The sequence below is a fragment of the Myxine glutinosa genome, chromosome 1 (assembly GCF_964187855.1).
Source record: "Myxine glutinosa chromosome 1, kmMyxGlut1.1, whole genome shotgun sequence".
In the NCBI taxonomy this organism is placed as follows: domain Eukaryota; kingdom Metazoa; phylum Chordata; class Myxini; order Myxiniformes; family Myxinidae; genus Myxine; species Myxine glutinosa.
The window spans coordinates 178462194-178483479 of NC_136261.1; the positions used below are offsets into that span (position 1 = coordinate 178462194).

The 21286-nt window shown below is 44.4% G+C and overlaps 1 protein-coding gene across 1 annotated transcript in view; it reads right to left on the bottom strand.

The window, feature by feature from the left end:
* The window catches only part of LOC137431444 (periplakin), a 135082-nt gene extending 114005 nt beyond the window's left edge, over positions 1 to 21077 (bottom strand). Inside the window, exon 1 of the mRNA XM_068122769.2 lies at positions 20900 to 21077. Within this exon, the coding sequence (XP_067978870.2) occupies positions 20900 to 20904 (5 nt within the window). The 5' untranslated portion in view covers positions 20905 to 21077. The remainder of the gene's footprint in view (positions 1 to 20899) is intronic.
* Positions 21078 to 21286: the final 209 nt, after the last annotated feature.

Consider the following 21286-nt stretch of genomic DNA (forward strand, 5'->3'; position numbering starts at 1 on the left):
CGTGTCTTTTTGAGCACATTTTGAGAATGACATTGTAGATTCTTCGTCGAATTTCACAACTTTTCTGTTGTTTCTTGGAAAAATGTTTTGGTGCATAATAATCTAGAGAAGTTACTCTTTTTATCCATATAAAAATCTCAATTTGGTCCCTGTGGTCGTATTTTGACTCTCTTCGGCTTTTTCTCACTAAGTGAAATGCCCCCAAGTGTCTGCTTTTGCCAGAGCCAGTCACACACACACACACACACACACACACACACACACACACACACACACACACACACACACACACACACACACACACACACACACACACACACACACACACACACACACACACACACACACACACACACACACACACACACACACACACACACACACACACCCCAATTATGTCTCTCACCTGTCATTGGGGAGAATAAGCAATCAGCTCTCACCGAATCAATTACCTGAAGTAGCTAAGATTTAAAAACAATTAACTCCCATGCTTTTCTATAATACTTTTGTACGGTACTGTTTGTGTTTTGCCATACTTTTGTAGGCCACTGTGTGTATGTATATATATATATATATATTTGATTCAATGAGATGATGAATTGCTCTGATAATTGCAGGCGAGTTACATAATTTTGTAAATCCAATTCAACGCAGCCCCCTCATGGCTGCATTTTTAAATGTTATGAATTACGACATAAAGAATGGACCTACTATGTTATGATCATCCTATTCTATGCCAACCTCTTTTTATAGCCAAATAACCACAAACAATGTCGTGACGGAATGGTGAGATAAGAATGTGTAGTAGAAGGTACTGTTTGATGACGAGAGACTTCTTGTGTTACAACTGGTATACAACAGTTGAAAAAATATCTGATGATTCTCTTGAGATCTGATAGAAATATCATGAAAATCTCATCAGATCTCATAAGAATATTTTTGTACACATAAACTATTAAAGTAAAATACAACATTTACAGTTATACCTGTGGGTGAGCCATATAGATTTTTTATGATGTATTTTTCAACAGTGTGAAAGACTATACATAATTATAATATGAAAGTGGATTACAAAACAAAGTGTCACAAACCTTAACTACATTTTAGGTTTCGATAAATCAAATCCTTTCAATATTTTACTCATGGATGTGAATTTTAAATAAGGCTCAATTCAATGGGTAAGTGACTCATGGATGGGTCCTTGTTTTGGTAATAACAGGCAAGTATTACAAACTGTCTGAGTTTTCAGCTCTTTGATGAGTACAGTACTGACTTGTGTGGACAAAGAAAAAAAAGAACGGATTTAAAATAAATTTAGACACAGGAAGAGACCTTTTGACCCATCTGCGCATGCGCAAGATTGGAGGTCTCGTCTCTTCAAAGCTGTCCATGCACGTTCGCTTTCGAAGTTAAGTAACTTTTCACAATTGTGTTTTTGTCGAAACTGGTCTTGTATATACCTATTGGGGTGTCTTTAATAGTATTCTTGGCGTTGGTTTTTTTGTACCTGTGTACAGAATCGTCGGTCTTTCTCATCGTGTATTCTGAGGCCTAAGTGTAGTACTCGGCTACTGTGTCCAACCTTGGCTTTAGGCTTTGTTTTTGTCTCAGCGGTTCTCCGATCACGCTGAAATTTTTTTCCGGTCTCTGTTTTCACGGTCTTTTCATCCCATACTTCCTTGTTTTAAAATCTCCAAAAAAAAAAAAAAAAAAAACCCAAAAACATTTCCTTCCGTTTTTATTCGTTTATTCGTTCTTAGTTGTTCGTTCGTTCATTCTTCGACCACGCTGTTTGTGATCACGTTGTTAAAAAATGTCTCATCTGAACCCTGAAGACCTATATTCTGTCATATTCTATAACACCTTTTTCTTCTTCTTCTATAAAAGGATGCTTTCGACTTGCTCACCAAATCCATTCATTCCAAAAAAAAATTCCATCTCTTATAGTGCATCTTTCATTCATTCCCTAAACTCTCCAGCACTCCATCCTCCCTCCAGCGTCCTCAAACGTATTTTTGACTCGAATGTCTCAAGAAACTCATTTTGCAATAAATGTTCGTTTCCCATTAATCGTACATTTTTCAAAATCCCATCACCCCAAAATCCCATTTCCCATCACCCCTCCCCTCTAAATCTATCCCCTTGCCCATCCCCTCCAAATCATCCCCATCACCCATCTCTTTCAAATCTTCCCCCTTGCCCCTCCCCTCTAAATCTTCCCAATCACCCATTCCTTTCAAATCTCCCCCCACACCCCTCCCCTCCGAGACTCTCCCTCCCTCACTCCTCCCCTCCTAGACTCCCCTCTCACCCCTCCCCCTCAAAGCGTCCTCCCCGCTTCTTCCCCCTTCCAACTTTCACCTTCATCTCCCTCAACCTTCTGCCTCGCTCTTCCCCCTCGTCAAATAACACCTCACTGCGCCTCTCCCAATCACCATCAAACCTTTTGTCTGCCCCATCCTTCCCTTTCTCCGAGCTATTCTGTAATCTCTGACACACCTTCAACAGCTCTGCCTACCTCTTCCTCCTCTTCCACATCTTACCCTACCGCTCCCCCCCCCCTGTTCTGTATCCGATGCTCCCCCTTCCTCTTCCTTAACAGTATGGACCTCAAACATCCGGGGCCTTCGCTCAAACATGTCTGATCTCTCCATACAGGTTGCTTCTGACAAACCAGACGTGATCTGCTTAACAGAAACTTTCCTCCTTCACGATGTCTCTGATCCCTTGGTATCTCTCCCAGGTTACTCCCTACTCCGGTATGATAGACCTGAGCCTCGTCCTGGAGGTGGGGTTGCTATCTTTATAAAAAACTCTCTTCCTCACTCGCCCTGCACTGCCCTCTCTCCACCTCACCCCCAGGAATACCTTTGGCTATGGCTTCCCCTTCGCTCCCACCTTTTGTTCATATGTGTGTTGTACCGTCCACCAAACAGTGATGACTCCATCTACATCTCGCTGTCTGAGAATATGGACCAACTTCTATCTACCCATCCCAACTCTCTCTTCCTCATATGTGGTGATTTCAACTGTCACCATGCCAGTTGGCTGGGTGTGGGTACCTCTCTCACCAGCCATGGCTCTTCAGCAAAGGACTTCTGTGACTCACTGGGACTGACACAAACTGTCAATTTCCCGACCCAGATTTCAGTCAACGGAGCATCTTCTCTTCTGGACTTGGTTATGACTAACTTGCCTGAAAATGTCTGCTGCTCTTCTTCTGCTCCAATCGGTTCTTCTGATCATGTGCTTGTTAAAGTGGACATCTCTCTGACCATTCTCAGAGAGCCTCCTCAGCGTCGACGAGTCTGGCATTTCACTCAGGCCAACTGGCACGGTCTTCAAGCAGCCATCAATCATCTGGACTGGTCTCCCATCTCTACTGCCTCTGACATAAATTCTTCCTGGGAATTCTTCCAAAGCAAACTGCTCTCTCTCATGCACAGATTTATCCCATCTCATCTTCTGTTGTCATACCCTTCCTCCCGTCCATGGTACACGGAATCTTGTGGTGAGGCTATTGCCCAGTAACAACTTGCTTTCGTCTCCTGGAAAGCAAATCCAACGGAAGGAAATCTCATTTCCTTTCACAAAGCCTGAAACATGTGTGTGTCCACGCTCAGGAGAGCCAGGAAACAATATCCCTCCGTTCTCAGGACCGAACTCTCTTATCTGTCTCCCTCTTCCAAATCCTGGTGGTGTCTGGTCAAATCTGTTTCTGGTGTTTGTTCCCCCTCCATCCCCTCCCTCACCTCAAATGGCCACACGGCTGACTCCGCACGCGAAAAAGCTGAATGCCTCAACTCTGTGTTTGCCTCTAAATCTTGTGTCCCAAACCCATCCCTCTCTGTACCCACCGTACCCAGTCGTACCCAGCTGCTCCTGGACTCTGTGTCCTTTCCTCCTGACAAGGTGGAAAAGTTTCTGTCAACCCTCGACTCGGATTCTGCAACTGGACCTGACGGCATCAGCCCACGGGTCCTAAAATCCTGTTCTTCCGCTCTTTCACTCCCTCTCTCTGTTCTCTTCACCCTCTCTTTTGCTCAAGGTCATCTTCCATCTGCTTGGAAATCTGCCAACATCACCGCTTTGCACAAAAAAGGTGCAAAAACAGATCCCAGCAACTACAGACCAATCAGCCTTCTCCCAATTATCAGCAAAGTCATGGAATCCATCATTGCTTCAGATATGAAATCTTTCCTCTTCTCCAATGGCTTGATCTCTGATCATCAATTTGGTTTCAGACCTGGACACTCTACTCTGGACATGCTGCTTCTGCTTTCTCAACAATGGATGGAGGTCCTCAATGCCAAACAGGAAATTAGAGCAGTCTCTCTTGACATATCACGTGCCTTCGATACGGTCTGGCACCCCGCTCTGCTCACCAAACTCTCCTCTTTTGGTATCCATGGAAATCTCCACGCATGGCTGGCGGACTTCCTCTCTAGTCGTAGTCAACGTGTGGCCCTGAATGGGTTTCTCTCATCTCCTCTTCCTGTTCAGGCTGGAGTTCCACAAGGCAGTGTTCTAGGCCCTGTCCTTTTTCTGGTCTTCATCAATGATCTCTCTGACTCTCTTGAAAATCCTCTGTATCTCTTTGCTGATGACTCTACTCTCTGTCGCTCCATTCTTCATCCCTCAGATCGGCAGTCTGCTGCCTCCTCACTCTCTGCAGACCTGGACAAAATCACAGACTGGGCAAACAAGTGGAACATGTCTTTCAATCCTGACAAATCTCACACTCTTACGATGTCTCTCCGAAAAGACCGACTGGACAACCCTCCCATACACTTTCTGAATAATCCTCTCCAAGAAGTTCTGTCACTCAAGCTTTTGGGTCTCACTATCTGCCATGATCTTTCCTGGGAAAACCACATTTCAAATCTGGCCTCCAAAGCCAGTCGCCGACTGGGCATCCTCCGTCGTGCGAAGTCCTTCCTTGGCACACCTGAGCTCCTCACCACATACAAGGCTTTCATCCGCAGCTCAATGGAATACTGCTCTCCCCTCTGGGCTGGTGCTCCTGCCTCACACCTAGCTCGTCTTCACGCTGTTGAAACCAAAGCATTCAGAATCATTGGAATCTCCCGCGATGAAGCTAACTCCAAGGGCCTCTCACTCACTCACCGCAGGCAGGTTGGTGGTCTTTCCATCTTCTACCGACTCCTCTCTGGCCTTGCCCCCCCAGCTCTCTCTGGGCTCTGTCCCGCAAATATTCCTGCAGGTCGCACAAGATCTGCCTGCAACCCTCTTATGGTCAAACTGCCAAAATCAAGACTCTCTGCTCACCTTCACTCCTTCATTCCTCTTTTCTCCCACCTCTGGAACAAACTCCCTCACTCTCTTCAATCCCACTCCACCCTCCAGGTCTTTAAAACAGCTGTTCACCACCATCTCTTATCTTCCCCCATCCAAAACCTTGATCTTTTCTACCCCCGCTAATTTCACCCCAATTCCACTTTTTTGAAATACCAACTTCTGTCCTGGAAGTCATTGGTGTCCTTGTGTTTTATACTTCTCCCTCCACCCCCCCACCCCCCCTTCCCATGCCTCCTCCCCCCAAGCCCTCTCCCTTCCACACATCTCCTTGCTCTCAAATGTTGTGTTTGTGTGCTTCACCTTCTCTCCCCATCTTGTTTTCCGCTCCCGCTTTTTATATATTTTGTTTGTCTGGTTGATTTGTTTGTGAAGTAAATGTCAGCTCTTTCACGAGCCTCGATTCAGTATACAAAAAAAAAAAAAAAAAAAAAAAAAAAAATCACTCATGTGCCATCACTAAAGCATAACAACCTCTTCTTTCAGCTTGGTCACGTTCGATGTAGTGAACCTATTATTACCATTAACTTTATCCAACTTAAAATCCCTTTATAATTAACATGCATGTTCCATTTCAACTTCAGGTAGGAAATTTTCAGGAGTTGCAAACCCCCATTCCCCAAACCAACACATAAATATACTAGAACGGCACTCGGTAAAGCACCCATCTCTGCCAGGCTGAACAGTTTATGTTTTGTATCCCACTGATAGGCCGGATCTGCATCTGGACCTGGACCAAAATCTAATCGGCTTGTTCTTGTCACATAACCAACTTGTCCACCAAGTTTATTCATAACTCGTCCATAACTTTTTAAAATATCGTGTCGTATATAGCTTTTCGCCCGATCTCTCAATGGTGAGGAATCACTAAAAAATTAAATAATTGTCGTATCCGAATACATATGCAGATCTCCACCAAAATTGAACCTATTCTTCCTCGTCACACACACACAACCTCCTCACCAAGTGTCATTCAAATCTGCCAATAACTCTGAGATATCCTGCAATAAGTCGGGTTTGGCCCCATCACCAAATGGTGAAGAATCACATTCTAAAAAATCTACCAGCCAGATCCGAATCCGAATCTTCATCAAAATCTAATAATTTCGTCATTGTCACGTACACTACCGATCTGCCAAATTTCATCAGAATCCATCCACAACTTTTTGAGATATCTTGTGCACAGACAAACACAGAAACAAACAGACAAACAGACAGGCAGACAGGTGAAAACATAACCTCCATCCACCTTTGGTGGCGGAGGTGAAAATCACTTTACAAATTCCAGGATCCGGATTTGGATCTTCAGCAAAATCTAATCAATTCTTCCTTGTCACATGCCCAACCTTTCCACAAAGTTTCTTCCGAATACGTCGACAACTTTTTGAGATATCTTGCTCACAAATAAACAGACAAACAATCGGGTGAATACATAACCTCCCTCCGCCTTCGGAGCAAAGGTACTCACTAAAGTGGTGATAAGTAAATCAAACAGCCACCCAGCTAAACAAAACCAAAAATAAATGACAAACCAAAAAATAAACAAAATAAAAAAATTAACCAAACATAAACCCAGCCAAACATAATTGTATGTGACAAATTCACGAAGACAACTCTGCTTGACCAATTGTTTGTTTCCGAAGGTATGTTTAAATTAATTAAACACATAGAAAATAAATAAATAAATAAAACGCAGACAAATGTAAAAAATTAATTACTGATATCCTTAATTATTTTCAACAAATGTGTAAAGGAATTAGTGCCATCTATTTCTTACATACATTATGGCAGGATTATTGATTTAGGTCCCCTGCATACAAGGACGTCAATCGGAATGAAAAGGTTTGGGGGTAAATTGGAGAGGGGTCGTGTGAGCTAGTGCAGAGCGCAAAGCCAATAAGGCATTGGGTTCGGAGTGGAGCCATTAAGCAGGCCTCGGAAAATTTAATGGTTCTGTGCACTTTATGGATGCTTGTGCTACCTTTTCTGGGAAAGTTATTTTAGGGTGATTGGGAGAAGGGAGAGGGGTCAACCGTACAGTTGTGTGCCATACAGTCCCAAAAATAAAGGAATTGGAGCAAAGAAAAAAAATCGAAGTAGGCAAGAAAGGAATAGGGACAACAGTCAAATGATCTAAAAATCCAATTGAGTAAGCAAGTGGGGCGAACAGCAAATGTAGGTCAAAAGCAACACTCCAAGTTGCGAACATTTTTCCAAGATGGAAAAAGCAAATTAAACATCGGAAGTCCTCCGGATATTTTGTAGTCCAAAAGCAAAATGATAGACAATGATAATAATGTCTGAAAATGTAAAATTCAATTTGTTCCCAAAATGCATCGAATCAATTAATATTGATGGAAACAATGTTCCCAAAAAGCACAGAATCTATTAATATTGATGTAAAAATGCTCCCAAAAAGCACAGAATACGTTAATATTGCACTCACCAAGTAATTCATTGCTCATTCAAACTTTTCCTCAAATGTATCAAGTCAGTTGCAAAGAAAGCTGCATTGTAATCCTTAATGAGTATACACATTTTTTATTCTTCACCAAAAAAAGCGGGGGGAGAGGAGGGAAATCGACAATTCGATATGCTATCTGTCCTCCTCAAAAAAGTGGGGGGGGGGGAGGGGAAGAATTGTCTGCTCCTCCCACTCCCCCGTTCATCACCCTGCATACAAGTAAAATGTGGATGTTACGCCAGATTTTTCTTGCTCAATTGATAATTTTAAACCGAGTGAATGCTACGTGCATTATCTAGATGGGAGAGTGTATCTCTTTTGTAAATTATGATTTGTGTCGTAATTGCACAAAGATTCAAAAGTGTGCATTTGGCCCACGGGGGCCAAATGTGAGGTTTCTCTGTGTGCTTCTCAGAAAACCGATGTCTGAGGTGTCTGACTTTGCTTGTCTGTCTCATTCCATTTGGAAATTTTGCATTAATTCAGAGAAGTTCATGAAGGTTACGAGGACAGTCCAGATTGTATCAGGTGCCATTTATTGCAATGTAATTTTTCAAAATGTTTGAAAGGTCAAGTCCCTTGAATGCATAACTTGTCACAAATTTTGTTTTGAATCTGTCCCTGTGACATTTAATGGCTACAGCATAAACCAGAAAGGACAGCTGGCTTAATATCTCCATCTTTCGGAAATTATACTTTGAGATGCAACACACTTTGCATGCGCTGAATCAGGTTGGCAATTTCTTATTTGATTTGGAGTTGACTTCACAGGGGAACAAATTTAGGACAAAACTCAGCAGCAAGCTAACTACCAATTGATGTATCCTATCCACCTACAACAATAACAACACCCAGTTTTATATTGAGATCTCACATCACTACCTTTTTCTTCGTTTGTATACAGCACGAGGCTGTGGGGTAGCATCATTGGCTGAGGGTGCAGCTGTGGCACTGATGCAATGGCCTCTGCTAGTTTCAGTCACGTGAAAAAGTAAGTACACCCCATGTAAAGTTTTTACTTTTTCAACATATTTCAACATACAGCTATTTGATCTTCATTTCAACAATATTGAAAGATAACGGTGATATAATATAACAAATATCATGAAACATTTACATTTTGTAGTCCATTGTATAATTTAAATAAACATGAATGCAAATTTCGCATGTGGAAAAAGTAAGTACACCCTTGGCTCTAATAGGTAGTATTGCCCCCTTTGGCAGAAACAACCTCAAGTAGGCATTTCTTATAACTGTCTACCAGTCTCTGACATCGACTGGGATAAATTTTTGCCCACTCCTCCATGCAGAATTCTTTCAGCTGTGCGATGTTTGAGGGGTTTCTTGCATGCACAGCTAGTTTCAAATCCCCCCACAACATCTCGATGGGATTTAGATTCGGGCTTTGACTTGGCCATTCCAGAACCCTCCATTTATTTCTTATCAGCCAATCCTTGGTGGATTTACTGGTATGTTTAGGGTCATTGTCGTGTTGCAAGGTTCACCTTCGGTTGAGCTTCAACTTTCTGACAGATGGCCTCACAGTATCCTCAAGCACCCTCTGGTACAATGAAGAATTCATAGTGGAGTATATGATGGTGAGCAGCCCAGGACCTGAGGCAGCAAAGCTGCCCCAAACCATAATATTTCCACCACCATGCTTTACAGTTGGTATCAGGTTCTTGTGGTCAAATGCTTTCTTTGGTTTTCGCCAAACATGTCTTCTGGTACTGTGGCCAAATAGCTTTACCTTTGACTCATCTGTCCAGAGCACATCCTTCCAGAAGTGCTGGTCTTTGCCTCGGTGTTCATTGGCAAACTTTAGTCTTGCCCTGATATTCTTTCTGGACAGCAAAGGTTTCCTCCTGGCACACCTCCCATGTACATCAAATTTGTGCAGCCTTTTTCTAATGGTAGACTCGTGCACTTTGACATCAACAATGGCAAGAGCTACCTGTAGGTCCCGTGATGACATTCTGGGGTTCTTAGAGACTTCTTTCAGCATCTTGCGGTCTGCTCTCGGGCTGAACTTGCTGGGGCGGCCTGGCCTGAACAAGTTGGCATTTCTTTGGAATCTTCTCCACATGTAGATAATCTTCCGGAGAGTCGAATGATCGATTTCAAATTGTTTGAAGATCTTTTTAAATCCCTTCCCAGACTCGTTGGCATCTATAACCTTCTTTCTGAAGGCCTCAGAGAGCTCTTTTGATCTAGGCATGGTTATGCCGCACACTTCAACAACAAAGAGCAAACCAAACTAAATGTCTGAGGATTAAACAAGAAAGGTTCCTCCAAGATCCTCTCTAATGATGTTCTAATCATTTACACCTGAGCTGGTACACCTGATTCTAATTTTAAGTATTTGAAGTAGTGATAAATGTAGGGGTGTACTTACTTTTTTGGCATGCGAAATTTGCATTTATGTTTATTTAAATTATACAATGGACTAAAAAATGTAAATGTTTAATGATATTTGTTATATTATATCACCTTTATCTATCAATATTGTTGAAATGAAGATCAATTAGCTGTATGTTGAAATATGTTGAAAAAGTCAAAACTTTACATGGGGTGTAATTACGTTTTCACGTGACTGTAGGGCAGGAAATTGTAATTGGTTCATGGTGCTGGCGATAGCTCGCCTACTCTTCACGAAGGATCTTTAACGTTTTGCAACGGATGCTGGCAGACGGGATGTCCAATAAACGTCCATTGAAAGGACGCCACACACAATTTATAAATCATCCTGTCTGTGAAACACAAGGATGACAGCTTATAACTGGGTCGGTATTCCAACCCAAGCTGGACAGCTTAGGGGCGAGGGTGCGTACCGCCTAGGCCATCCTGTCAGCCCCATTCAATTACCAATGAGGCTCAACTGTATGCTTAGCTTTCTAATTACCAATGTACCATCCTGCTCAATACCCACTCCACCCCATCATGCATCTCTGCCATCAAATCAAATGGACTCCTCCGACGACCCAGGTACATTCACCGTGGCTCCGGTCGTAAGTTTGTTTATTTGCAATCAGGTCACTCCATCCCCGTCCTCTGGTCGGCTCAGCGCACTCTCACTCTTCGTCCCAGCGCACCTGGTCACAGCAATGCACACGATCGCACCTCCTGCCTACGAACCCTGGCTAAATCACCTGAATTCATCCCTGCTGTTCAAAACAACATCAAGCTCACCCTGTTCAACACCCGGTCCCTCAACAACAAATGCCTCATCCTGAACGAATACATCCTGGATAACAAACTGGACTTTCTCTGTCTCACCGAAACCTGGCAACAACCTCTGGACTACTACACACTCAACCTCACCACACCCAATGGATATTCCTATGTCAATAAACCACGCTCGGAGGGCCGAGGTGGTGGAATTGCCGTTATCCGCCGTCAAGACATCAAGACCAACCTCATCTCTATCTCATCTGCTCCATCATTTGAACACCTGGCTTTTAAACTCTCTGGTCGCACACAGTCAGTCATGGCTGTCGTCTACCGCCCTCCCAAACCACACCCATCATTCCTGTCTGACTTCTCCTACTTTCTGACCCAGCTATGTTCCCTCTCCCCCTCAATCCTCCTCCTTGGTGATTTCAATATCCACATGGACTCCACTGACTCCACAATAACCACTGACTTCACTGATTTACTCACCTGCTTTAACCTCACTCAACATGTCGACTTTCCTACCCATATCCGTGGTCACATTTTGGACCTTGTCTGCTCCACTGGATTAAATTTGCACCATCTCTCTGGCTCCGACCTCACCCTCTCTGACCACTTAGCCATCACTCTGACCATCAACATCCCCGACCCAACACCAAGGCATTATCGCACTATCAACTTCCGTAAGCTAAACGCTCTTTCACCTACCTCATTCTCATCCACCCTCTCTGAAAAAATGTCCACTTCTCCCTTCATTGACCTCCACACCCCTTCCGACCTCACTGACTACTACAACCACACTCTCTCCTCCTGCCTTGACCAGCTTGCGCCTGTAAAAACCAAAACAGTTTCTTTCACCCATTCTGCTCCCTGGTTTACCCCTGAACTCCGCCTGATGAAAACTCGTGCTCGCCAACTTGAAAGACTCCGCAATAAAACGGGTCTCACAGTTCACTCCCAAGCCTACAAGGACCACCTACAACACTACAAAGATGCCCTCTCCCGTGCCCGCTCTGCCTACTACTCTCAAATTATCCACTCTGGCTCCGGAAACCCAAAAGCACTCTTCTCGACAATAAACAAACTCCTCCGCCCCCTGAACACCACCACCCAGTCATTCACAGTAGACAACTGCATCTCCTTCCTCTCTTTCTTCCAACGCAAAATTGACAACATCTACAACAGCTTGACCACCGCCGGACCCGCTCCCCCTCCAACCACCTGCCCCCCCTTGTCCTGCCATCCCCTGTCTCGGTTCTCCCCAATCTCCCCTACTGACCTCTCTGAACTCCTCATAGGAATGAAAACTGCCACCTGCACTCTTGACCCCATCCCCTCCAGCTTTGTCAAGGCCTCCTTCCCTGCTCTCTCTCCACTTATCATTGCAACAATAAACTCCTCCCTGTCTACAGGCATCGTCCCACCTTCCCTCAAAATTGCTGCTGTTACCCCCATTCTAAAAAAACCTGGTCTAAACCCTGACACCCTAAACAACTTCAGACCCATCTCCAACCTACCCTTTCTGTCAAAGGTTTTGGAACGCGCTGTAGCCACTCAACTCAAACATCATCTCTCTGCCAATAACCTGTATGAAACATTCCAATCCGGATTCCACTCCAACCACAGTACTGAAACTGCTCTCCTCAAAATCACCAACGACCTTCTCCTCTCCTCTGACGCTGGCAACCTCAACATCCTCGTCCTCCTCGACCTCAGCGCTGCCTTTGACACCATCGATTACACCATCCTCCTCACCCGACTTGAATCCACCTTTAACGTTACAGGCACTGCCCTCTCTTGGATTAAATCATACCTCTCTGACAGATGCCAGTTCATCTCCATCAATAACTGCAAACCCCCCACTGCTCCCCTCCCCCAAGGTGTCCCCCAAGGTTCAGTTCTTGGCCCCCTCCTCTTCATCCTTTACCTGTCCCCCCTCGGTCACTTAATCCGCCGTCATGGTCTCCAATTCCACTGCTTCGCCGATGACATCCAGCTTTTCATCTCCACCAAGTCCGTCTCCACCGACACCCACTCTATCCTGACAAACTGCATCACTGAAATAAAATCCTGGCTTCAAATCAACTTCCTCAAGCTTAACTGTGATAAATCTGAAATAATCATCATTGGCCCAAAAACGCTCACAAAATCCACCCATAACTTTGCCCTCAACATCGACGGTATCCCAGTATCCACCTCCCCTCACATCTGGAATCTTGGCGTCATCTTTGACCAAACCCTTTCCTTCGACAAATATACTAAACAGATCACAAAGTCAGCCTTCTTTCACCTGAAAAACATTGCCCGTCTCCGCTCATCCCTCTCCTCCATGGCTGCAGAAACCCTCATCCACGCCTTCATCACCTCCCGTCTGGACTACTGCAATAGCCTCCTCTATGGTTCACCCTCAATAATCACCAATAAACTCCAATACATTCAGAAATCCGCTGCCCGTCTACTCACCCATTCCCGGACCCGTGACCACATCACCCCCGTCCTTTACCAGCTTCACTGGCTCCCCATCCCGCAGAGAATCCAGTACAAAATCCTCCTCTTGACATACAAAGCCCTCCATAACCTGGCCCCATCCTACCTGGCTGACCTCCTCTCCAGACACACTCCCATCCGCAACCTCCGCTCTGCTGGTACCAACCTCCTGACCCCCTCCATCCGGACCAAATTCAGATCCTGGGGGGACAGGGTCTTCTCCATCGCTGCTCCCACCCTCTGGAACTCACTACCTCACACCATCAGAGACTCCTCCTCACTCACCACATTCAAAACATCACTAAAGACCCACCTGTTCAACACTGCATTCAACATTCAACCCACAGCATTTAACCCCTGACTATCTCTTCTCTTTCTCCCTCCTTTTGCTTTAAATATTTCCCGAATGATTCTTGTCTTTTTGCAATTGTTGATTTCATGTATTGTTATGCATTGTGTTTTCCACTCTGTCAAAGCGCCTTTGGGCTTCTGGAAAAGCGCTATACAAAATAAATGAATTATTATTATTATTATTAGCTTTCACACTTTCACAATCAAGAAACAATCCTGAGGTTCCAACTTATTGCTAAATTGATAGCTCAGATGGATGCACATAATATGCACCCATAATATAAACCACGGTGCCAATGAAAAAAAATATGGGATAAGAAGTTTCTCCAAACTGTCCCTATTTCTTGATTATTATTTTTTTGTATTAGTGACTGTCCCTATTCACCCGTAAAACGGGGTGAATAGGGACAGCCATAAAAATCCTATTTATTCCTATTTAACCCATATATGGGGTTAATAGGGAATATAAGTTGCTTTTTAAAAAAACAAGAGAACACTTTCAACCCAAATATCAACAAATCAGTATGGTTATCAATTTTCAGCGAAGCAAGTTTCCGAACTTTTTTTCAGTTTGTGTCCCTATTCACCCCATTTTACGGTAATGACTTAATAAAAATAAATAAATAAATAAAAGTTCCCTTACAAGGAACTTCAAAACAGGAGGATGCCATTAGGCCCAAAAAAATCTCAGCCGGGGTTCAAACCATCAACCTCACACTCAGGGAATATACTAATCATTACATCACAAAGTCTGGTTGAATATTCATCATATTTAAGTTTGCATATGCATGACATTAGGTGATCACTGATCAAGACTGTCGCCAAACATAATTAAAGCCAAAAATTAAACTACCAAAACTGTTTTTGGACAAAGCCCTCTCCCTCCCACAGATCTCCCGATGTCCCTGCTCTCAAATGTTGTACTTGTGTGCTTCCCCCTCTCTCCCCATCTTGTGTCCTGCTCCCTTTATTTCATCTTATGTGTCCGTTTTTTTTTTTTTGTCATTAATGTTAGGTCTTACACGAGCCACAATCTTATATACAAAAAAGAAAAGGAAAGAAAAAAGCTCTCGAGCAGCAATTAAGTTAAAATTAAACTTATTCTGTCACATCCCCGATTACTCCCAATTTAATTTTGAGGTTGACGGGAGAATATATCTGGCCTGAGATTTTCTGGAACCGATTGACCAGGCCTGCCATTTGACTGGAATGAATTTGGAATTTAGCCACCGTGTACCTGTAATAACTCACCTACTCTTCACGAAAGACAGCGAGATATTTAACGTCCACCAACATCACCAGTACTGGTAGACCAGTGCTCAGGATTAACATCCTTTCGATGATGCATTGTCCTGCGAGCAAAACTGCAGAGTGAAAACAGCAGTTTATAGCTGGGTCTAGATTTGAACTCAGGCTTGACAATTAAAAGGTGAGTGCAGGTAACCCCTTGACACATTTTAACTTAACAATCACTCGAATTATTTTTCTGCTTTAATGTAAGTCGTAGCCTTAGTGATCAACTGTCAAAGGTCACACAATACACACCCAAGTATTTCTCTGCATTGCCAAGAGAAAAATGTACTATTCCATCACCAGCATTTTTGGCTGACAGAATGGCCTAAAGGTACATACGTACACTCACCGAAGCTGTCTAGCCTGCGTTTGAATCCCAACCCAGCTATAAACTGTCATCCTGGTGTTTCACAGACAGGGCGATTCATTAATGTGTGTGCCGGGCCTCGGATGGACGTTAAATGGACGTCCCGTCTGCAGGCATTAGTTTTTTTTTTTTTTTTTTTTTTTTTTTTTTGTATACTAAATGGAGGCTCGTGAAAGAGCTGCAGAGCATTTACTTCACAAACAAATCAACCAGACAAACAAAATATATAAAAAGAGGGAGCGGAAGACAAGAGAATGGGAAGCACACAAACACTTGAGAGCACACAACATTTGAGAGCAGGGAGATGTGTGGGAGGGAGAAGGCTCGGGGAGAGGAGGCGTGGGAAGGGGTGGGGGGGGGGGTGGGGGGTGGGAGAAGTATAAAACACAAGGACACCAAGGACTTCCAGGTCAGAAGTTGGTATTTCAAAAAGTGGAATTTGATGAAATTATCGGGGATAGAAAAGATCAAGGTTTTGGATGGGGGAAGATAAGAGATGGTGGTGAACAGCTGTTTTAAAGACCTGGAGGGTGGAGTGGGATTGAAGAGAGTGAGGGAGTTTGTTCCAGAGGCGGGAGAAAAGAGGAATGAAGGAGCGAAGGTGAGCAGAGAGTCTTGATTTTGGCAGTTTAACCATAAGAGGGTTGGTTGCAGGCAGATCTTGTGCGACCTGTAGGAATATTTGCGGGACAGAGCCCAGAGAGAGCTGGGGGGGCAAGGCCAGAGAGGAGTCGGTAGAAGACGGAAAGACCACCAACCTGCCTGCGGTGAGTGAGTGAAAGGCCCTTGGAGTTAGCTTCATCGCGGGAGATTCCAATGATTCTGAATGCTTCGATTTCAACAGCGTGAAGACGAGCTAGGTGTGAGGCAGGAGCACCAGCCCAGAGGGGAGAGCAGTATTCCATTGAGCTGTGGATGAAAGCCTTGTACATGGTGAGGAGCTCAGGTGTGCCAAGGAAGGACTTCGCACGACGGAGGATGCCCAGTCGGCGACTGGCTTTGGAGGCCAGATTTGAAATGTGGTTTTCCCAGGAAAGATCATGGCAGATAGTGAGACCCAAAAGTTTGAGTGACAGAACTTCTTGGAGAGGATTATTCAGAAAGTAGATGGGAGGGTTGTCCAGTCGGTCTTTTTGGAGAGACATTGTAAGAGTGTGAGATTTGTCAGGATTGAAAGACATGTTCCACTTGTTTGCCCAGTCTGTGATTTTGTCCAGGTCTGCAGAGAGTGAGGAGGCTGCAGACTGGCATCTGGTAAAATCTGTTTCTGGTGTTTGTTCCCCCTCCATCCCCTCCCTCACCTTAAATGGCCACACGGCTGACTCCGCACGTGAAAAAGCCGAATGCCTCAACGGGGTCTTCTTGGGGGATCTTCTTGCAGGCAAACAATAAATGTGCCAACCTTTGTTGCACATATTGATTGAGAACTTTGTTTGGGTCCTATCATTTTTAAAAAGATTTACACCTCAAGTTTGTTCAGTTGTGATATTCAATGCTGGATCAGAAGGTAGAGACCGTTGAACTCTCGCAAGGAAAACTAGGATCTACTCTCTGAAACTATCTCTCGAGGCAGACCAGATGATGTGCAGATCTCAAACAAGACCCAATGTATTCTCAGTGTTCGTCATTCGTGTAGGAAGCACCTCAAACCATTCCTGAATCTCACTTGAAGTACTGACCTGACCAGTGTATCCTCAAGCCATTGTCTTCATTCATAAAATTCCAGGATGAGATTCAAGCAGGTCGGAAAGCATTCGTTTCTGGAATTCAGGAGGCATCATAACTCTGCAACACCAGAACACAACCTTAATCTGTAGACAATTGGTCTTTCCTGTCAAAAAATGGTTGAATAGTTGAATCCCTTTTGAAATTAGGACATCTGTTCAAGGTGAAATCCAGGGTTATTGGAAGGAATGGATCTTCTCTGGTTCTTTTGCACCATTCTATCAAACTACAGGTAATTCTACAATGTACTAAACTTGTAATACTGTCTCTCTCTCTTCAGACTCCATGCATTGTCCATCATGACAATGCATCCACATTTGTGGGGTCATGAGAACACCTTGCACTCTGCCATAATTGCAGGTTAATAAAATCAAGGCCCAATATTGCATCCTTAAAGCTTTGAGTTTTGGACTCTGATCTGGGAATAAAACTAGAACGACACTCGGTAGAGTGCATACATCCCCCAGGCTGAACAGTTTACCTTTTGTATCCCACTGATAGGCCGGATCTGGATCACGACCTGAGCCAAAATTGAATCGGCTTGTTCCTGTCACATAACGAAATGATCCAGCACGTTTCATCCGAATCCATTCACAAATTATTTGAGATATCTTGTTCACAGACAGAGAGATAGACAGACAGGGATAAAAACATAACCTCCGTCGAGCTTCGGCGGAGGACGTAAAAAGAAGGGAAGAAATCCCAAGAGTGCCCTAAAATTTTGAAGTCTGATGTATCGCAGGTGGTGAAGGACTGGCATTCAAAGCTGCCACCGATAAGCAAGCAGAATGTATTGAGGAATGTGATGCATATATGCAAAACAACCCAAAGACATTGGGTTCAAATCATGTTCTTGTATAACGTGGTATTTGGAAGTGAGCGTGTTATCTCTGAGAGTACTCCTAATACCTAACTACCTTGTACATTAAACACACCCACACACACACGTTTATCAAGTTAAAGTGAAACTTACTATTTCAATACATTTATATATTTAATTCATTTTCAGTTAAATGTTTCGTGACATCTTCACTCTGTATTCTCCTTAAGCCGTTTCCCATCGATTTTGGATACTTGGTTCAAAGAGCATGAATTATTGGCCTATTTTTAAGGAACTGGTTGCCCAGGTTTGATGTTCAACTGAAGACGAGGAATTTGGAATGTATTCTGGCAAGAGTGCTGGTAATAACCTCTGCACAAAAGACACTGAGACCTTATAACGTCCACCAACTACCTTTAGCAGATTGGACACCCAATTTGTCTGGGACGGCGCACTGTGATGCACCAATCTGCATGAGAAGTTTATAGTCACACCTGAAATTGAACAAAGACGAGACAACTCACAAGTAGGTACGCTACCTCTACACCATCCTATTGGACTGTAGCGAAATTCTGCCGAATAGATATTGTTGGCATTGCATCGGAACAGAAATTAAAAAAATTTAATCTGATTCTGCCCTGTATTATGCCTTAGTCACATATGATGCTGCCGCCGCACGGTTCTGCGGTCTGCGGTTTGTAGATGGGATTTTTACAAATCGTACGGCTTTGCGGGCTGCGGCAGCAGTGTTCACAAATGTTATGGGGTCCGCACGGTAATCGTAAAAGTCATGAAATCAAAATGCGTGAGGAGCCCGCAAGGCGAACCGCGAGGCGCCCTCACGGTGACCGCAAGGCATTCGTAAGGCGCCCGCACGGTTGTTGCGGTTGTCACGGTTGCCGTTAGGCCATCGTACGGCAGCACTAAAGTCACTGCACGGCTGCCGTACGATATTTAGAACATCATACGGCCATCTCACGGAGGCCGCAAGACCTTGCAATACTACATGCGGTGGGGTTGCGGCCTACGGCCTAGCGATTTCCGAAAAAAAGTTTAATGTCAAATTTTAAAAATCGTAAGCCCCTGCGACGAGCAAAAAACCTTGAGATCGCCTCACGGCTACCGTATCTACCGTGCGCCACCGCACGGTTATGGCAATTTTGGGGAGTTACGGCCGCCGCCAACACGCCGCAGGCCATTTGTGACCGAGGCAATAGGGATCATATCCCAGGACAGGACCACTCACAACCAATCACACCACCAACCGAACCACCTCGCAATACCAACCATCGTCGAGTTTCCCATCATTCAATCCACCGTCATGAGGAGGTTGTCGGCCCAGATGATGTGGCAATTGTTTGGGAGACTTTGTGTGTATGAACAGCAAGAATATTGTAATTTTTACTGCGTGCAAAACAGTACGTTTAATTCAGCGACGCAAGGTACGCAACGTTTTACTTGCATGACCGCCTCGAGCGTGGTTGGTGTGTCGAACGACAAACTGCAACATAATTATTCCACTGATGACACCAACATAAGAAACCAAACGTTGTGACATAGTTACAAGATATAAAACTATATATTGCAGTTGAGGTGTCATGGATATATCATGCCAGTGAGATGCATGTCCTTATGGGATATGGTGGTTTATATATTTTATGCAATCCAAAAATGCACAAATCTGGCAACATGTGCTTTTCATTATAAATACTTCATGAAGCCGTAGTCACAATATTGGCAAAATTAACGCAGATTAATTTATCGGCTTAATATTTTGTTTTGATGAACGCCGTGCTCCATAATACAGAGGGACAATTATTTTGATCCTTCTAAAGAAGAAGAAGAAGAAGCAATAGGAGAAGAAGAAGAGGAAGGAGCCGCACGCTTTTCCAATTTGGTTGCCTTTGGTCCATGTCATACATTCTTCTCTCATTCCAGAGACAGGACGAGGACAGCCTCGATCGCTACGATGAATGTCTAATTCAGGCCAGATTCATGTACAACAAAATTAATGGAATAATGCAAAGGTTTGTGAAAATGGCACCCTTTCTTATGCTGTGTTAATAAAGAACGACATGAAAATGAATGCAGAAAGAATGAAGAAGAAGAGCACTCTTTTTTCAGCTTCAGATACATAAGACTTTCAGGTACACAATCCTGGCTGGGTCACCACTCCAACGAAGGATACTCGAATGGCTCATTCATCCCTGGAAGCAGGTACTGATTTTGCCGACCTCGGAAGGTTGACAGGCTGAGTCAACCCACCTGGTGTTAATTCAACGGCTGGACAGGGGCTTGAGTTCAGGACCCTGAGATCTCAAGCCAACCACTTTAAACCAACACGAGGCTTTGAACGAATGAAGGGAATAATGAATGCATCCACTCAAACTGTCCGTGGGAGGCGGGGCAGGATGACGTCAGAAGCGCGAGCACGCTACAGGTGTGTCCAAGAGCCCGAGGAGGATAAACAAAAAGGTGGGACACGCAGCGAACGGAGCACGAGCATAATGAGGTGTTAGTGCCGAGCGCTACCCTTTGATAGACAAGGGGAGGACGTCGTGGGCACTACAAGTACAACCGTACAATCCAGTCGGGCTAAAAACGAACCTCTTGGTCTTGGTGTTCACGGTAATTTCTGCCCTTATTAATATAATTATGACACCTTCATAATTAGTCGTGTCTACGATTAAAACGACTTTTTCAGGATGTATTACCTTTTTAAATGCTGTAACTTGATATTGTATAATAAACTGCCAGGATGAAAAGTTCCCGTGAAGCGCTGATCACATGTACGCGCGCCATATTAATCCCATATATATTAAATTGCGCGGCTTTTCATTTCCAGCTGTCTGTGTCCGATTCGAGGTATCGAGTGCGGACGGTCGGCCACCGGCCCGGGACTCACCCCATTGCTTTCCTGCTGCGGTGTCGCTATGAGGACGCAGGTGGGTTTCTCCGGTAGTTGTGCACCGAGACGAGGCGCGGGACCCGTGTGTCGGGCGTGGGCGTGGACAGTGCTAAGGGGGCGGAGCTACGGTGAGGCCTTGGCAGATCGAAACGAGTTCGCGATGCTGCTTCGAATGGGCGACGGGAAACGGCACGGCCGCCTTTATACCGCCGAGTTCACGGACACTCGACCTATCCCCTCACCGCGGGTGGGAGGGCTTCGACTTGCGATTCTCGACACCGGCGAAACACCTTTGTATCAACGACTCGAGAAACACAAGTGATCAGTGACGAAAGCCTTGCAGCTTTCAATAAGTGTGATTAAGTTTTATAAACTTCTCATGGA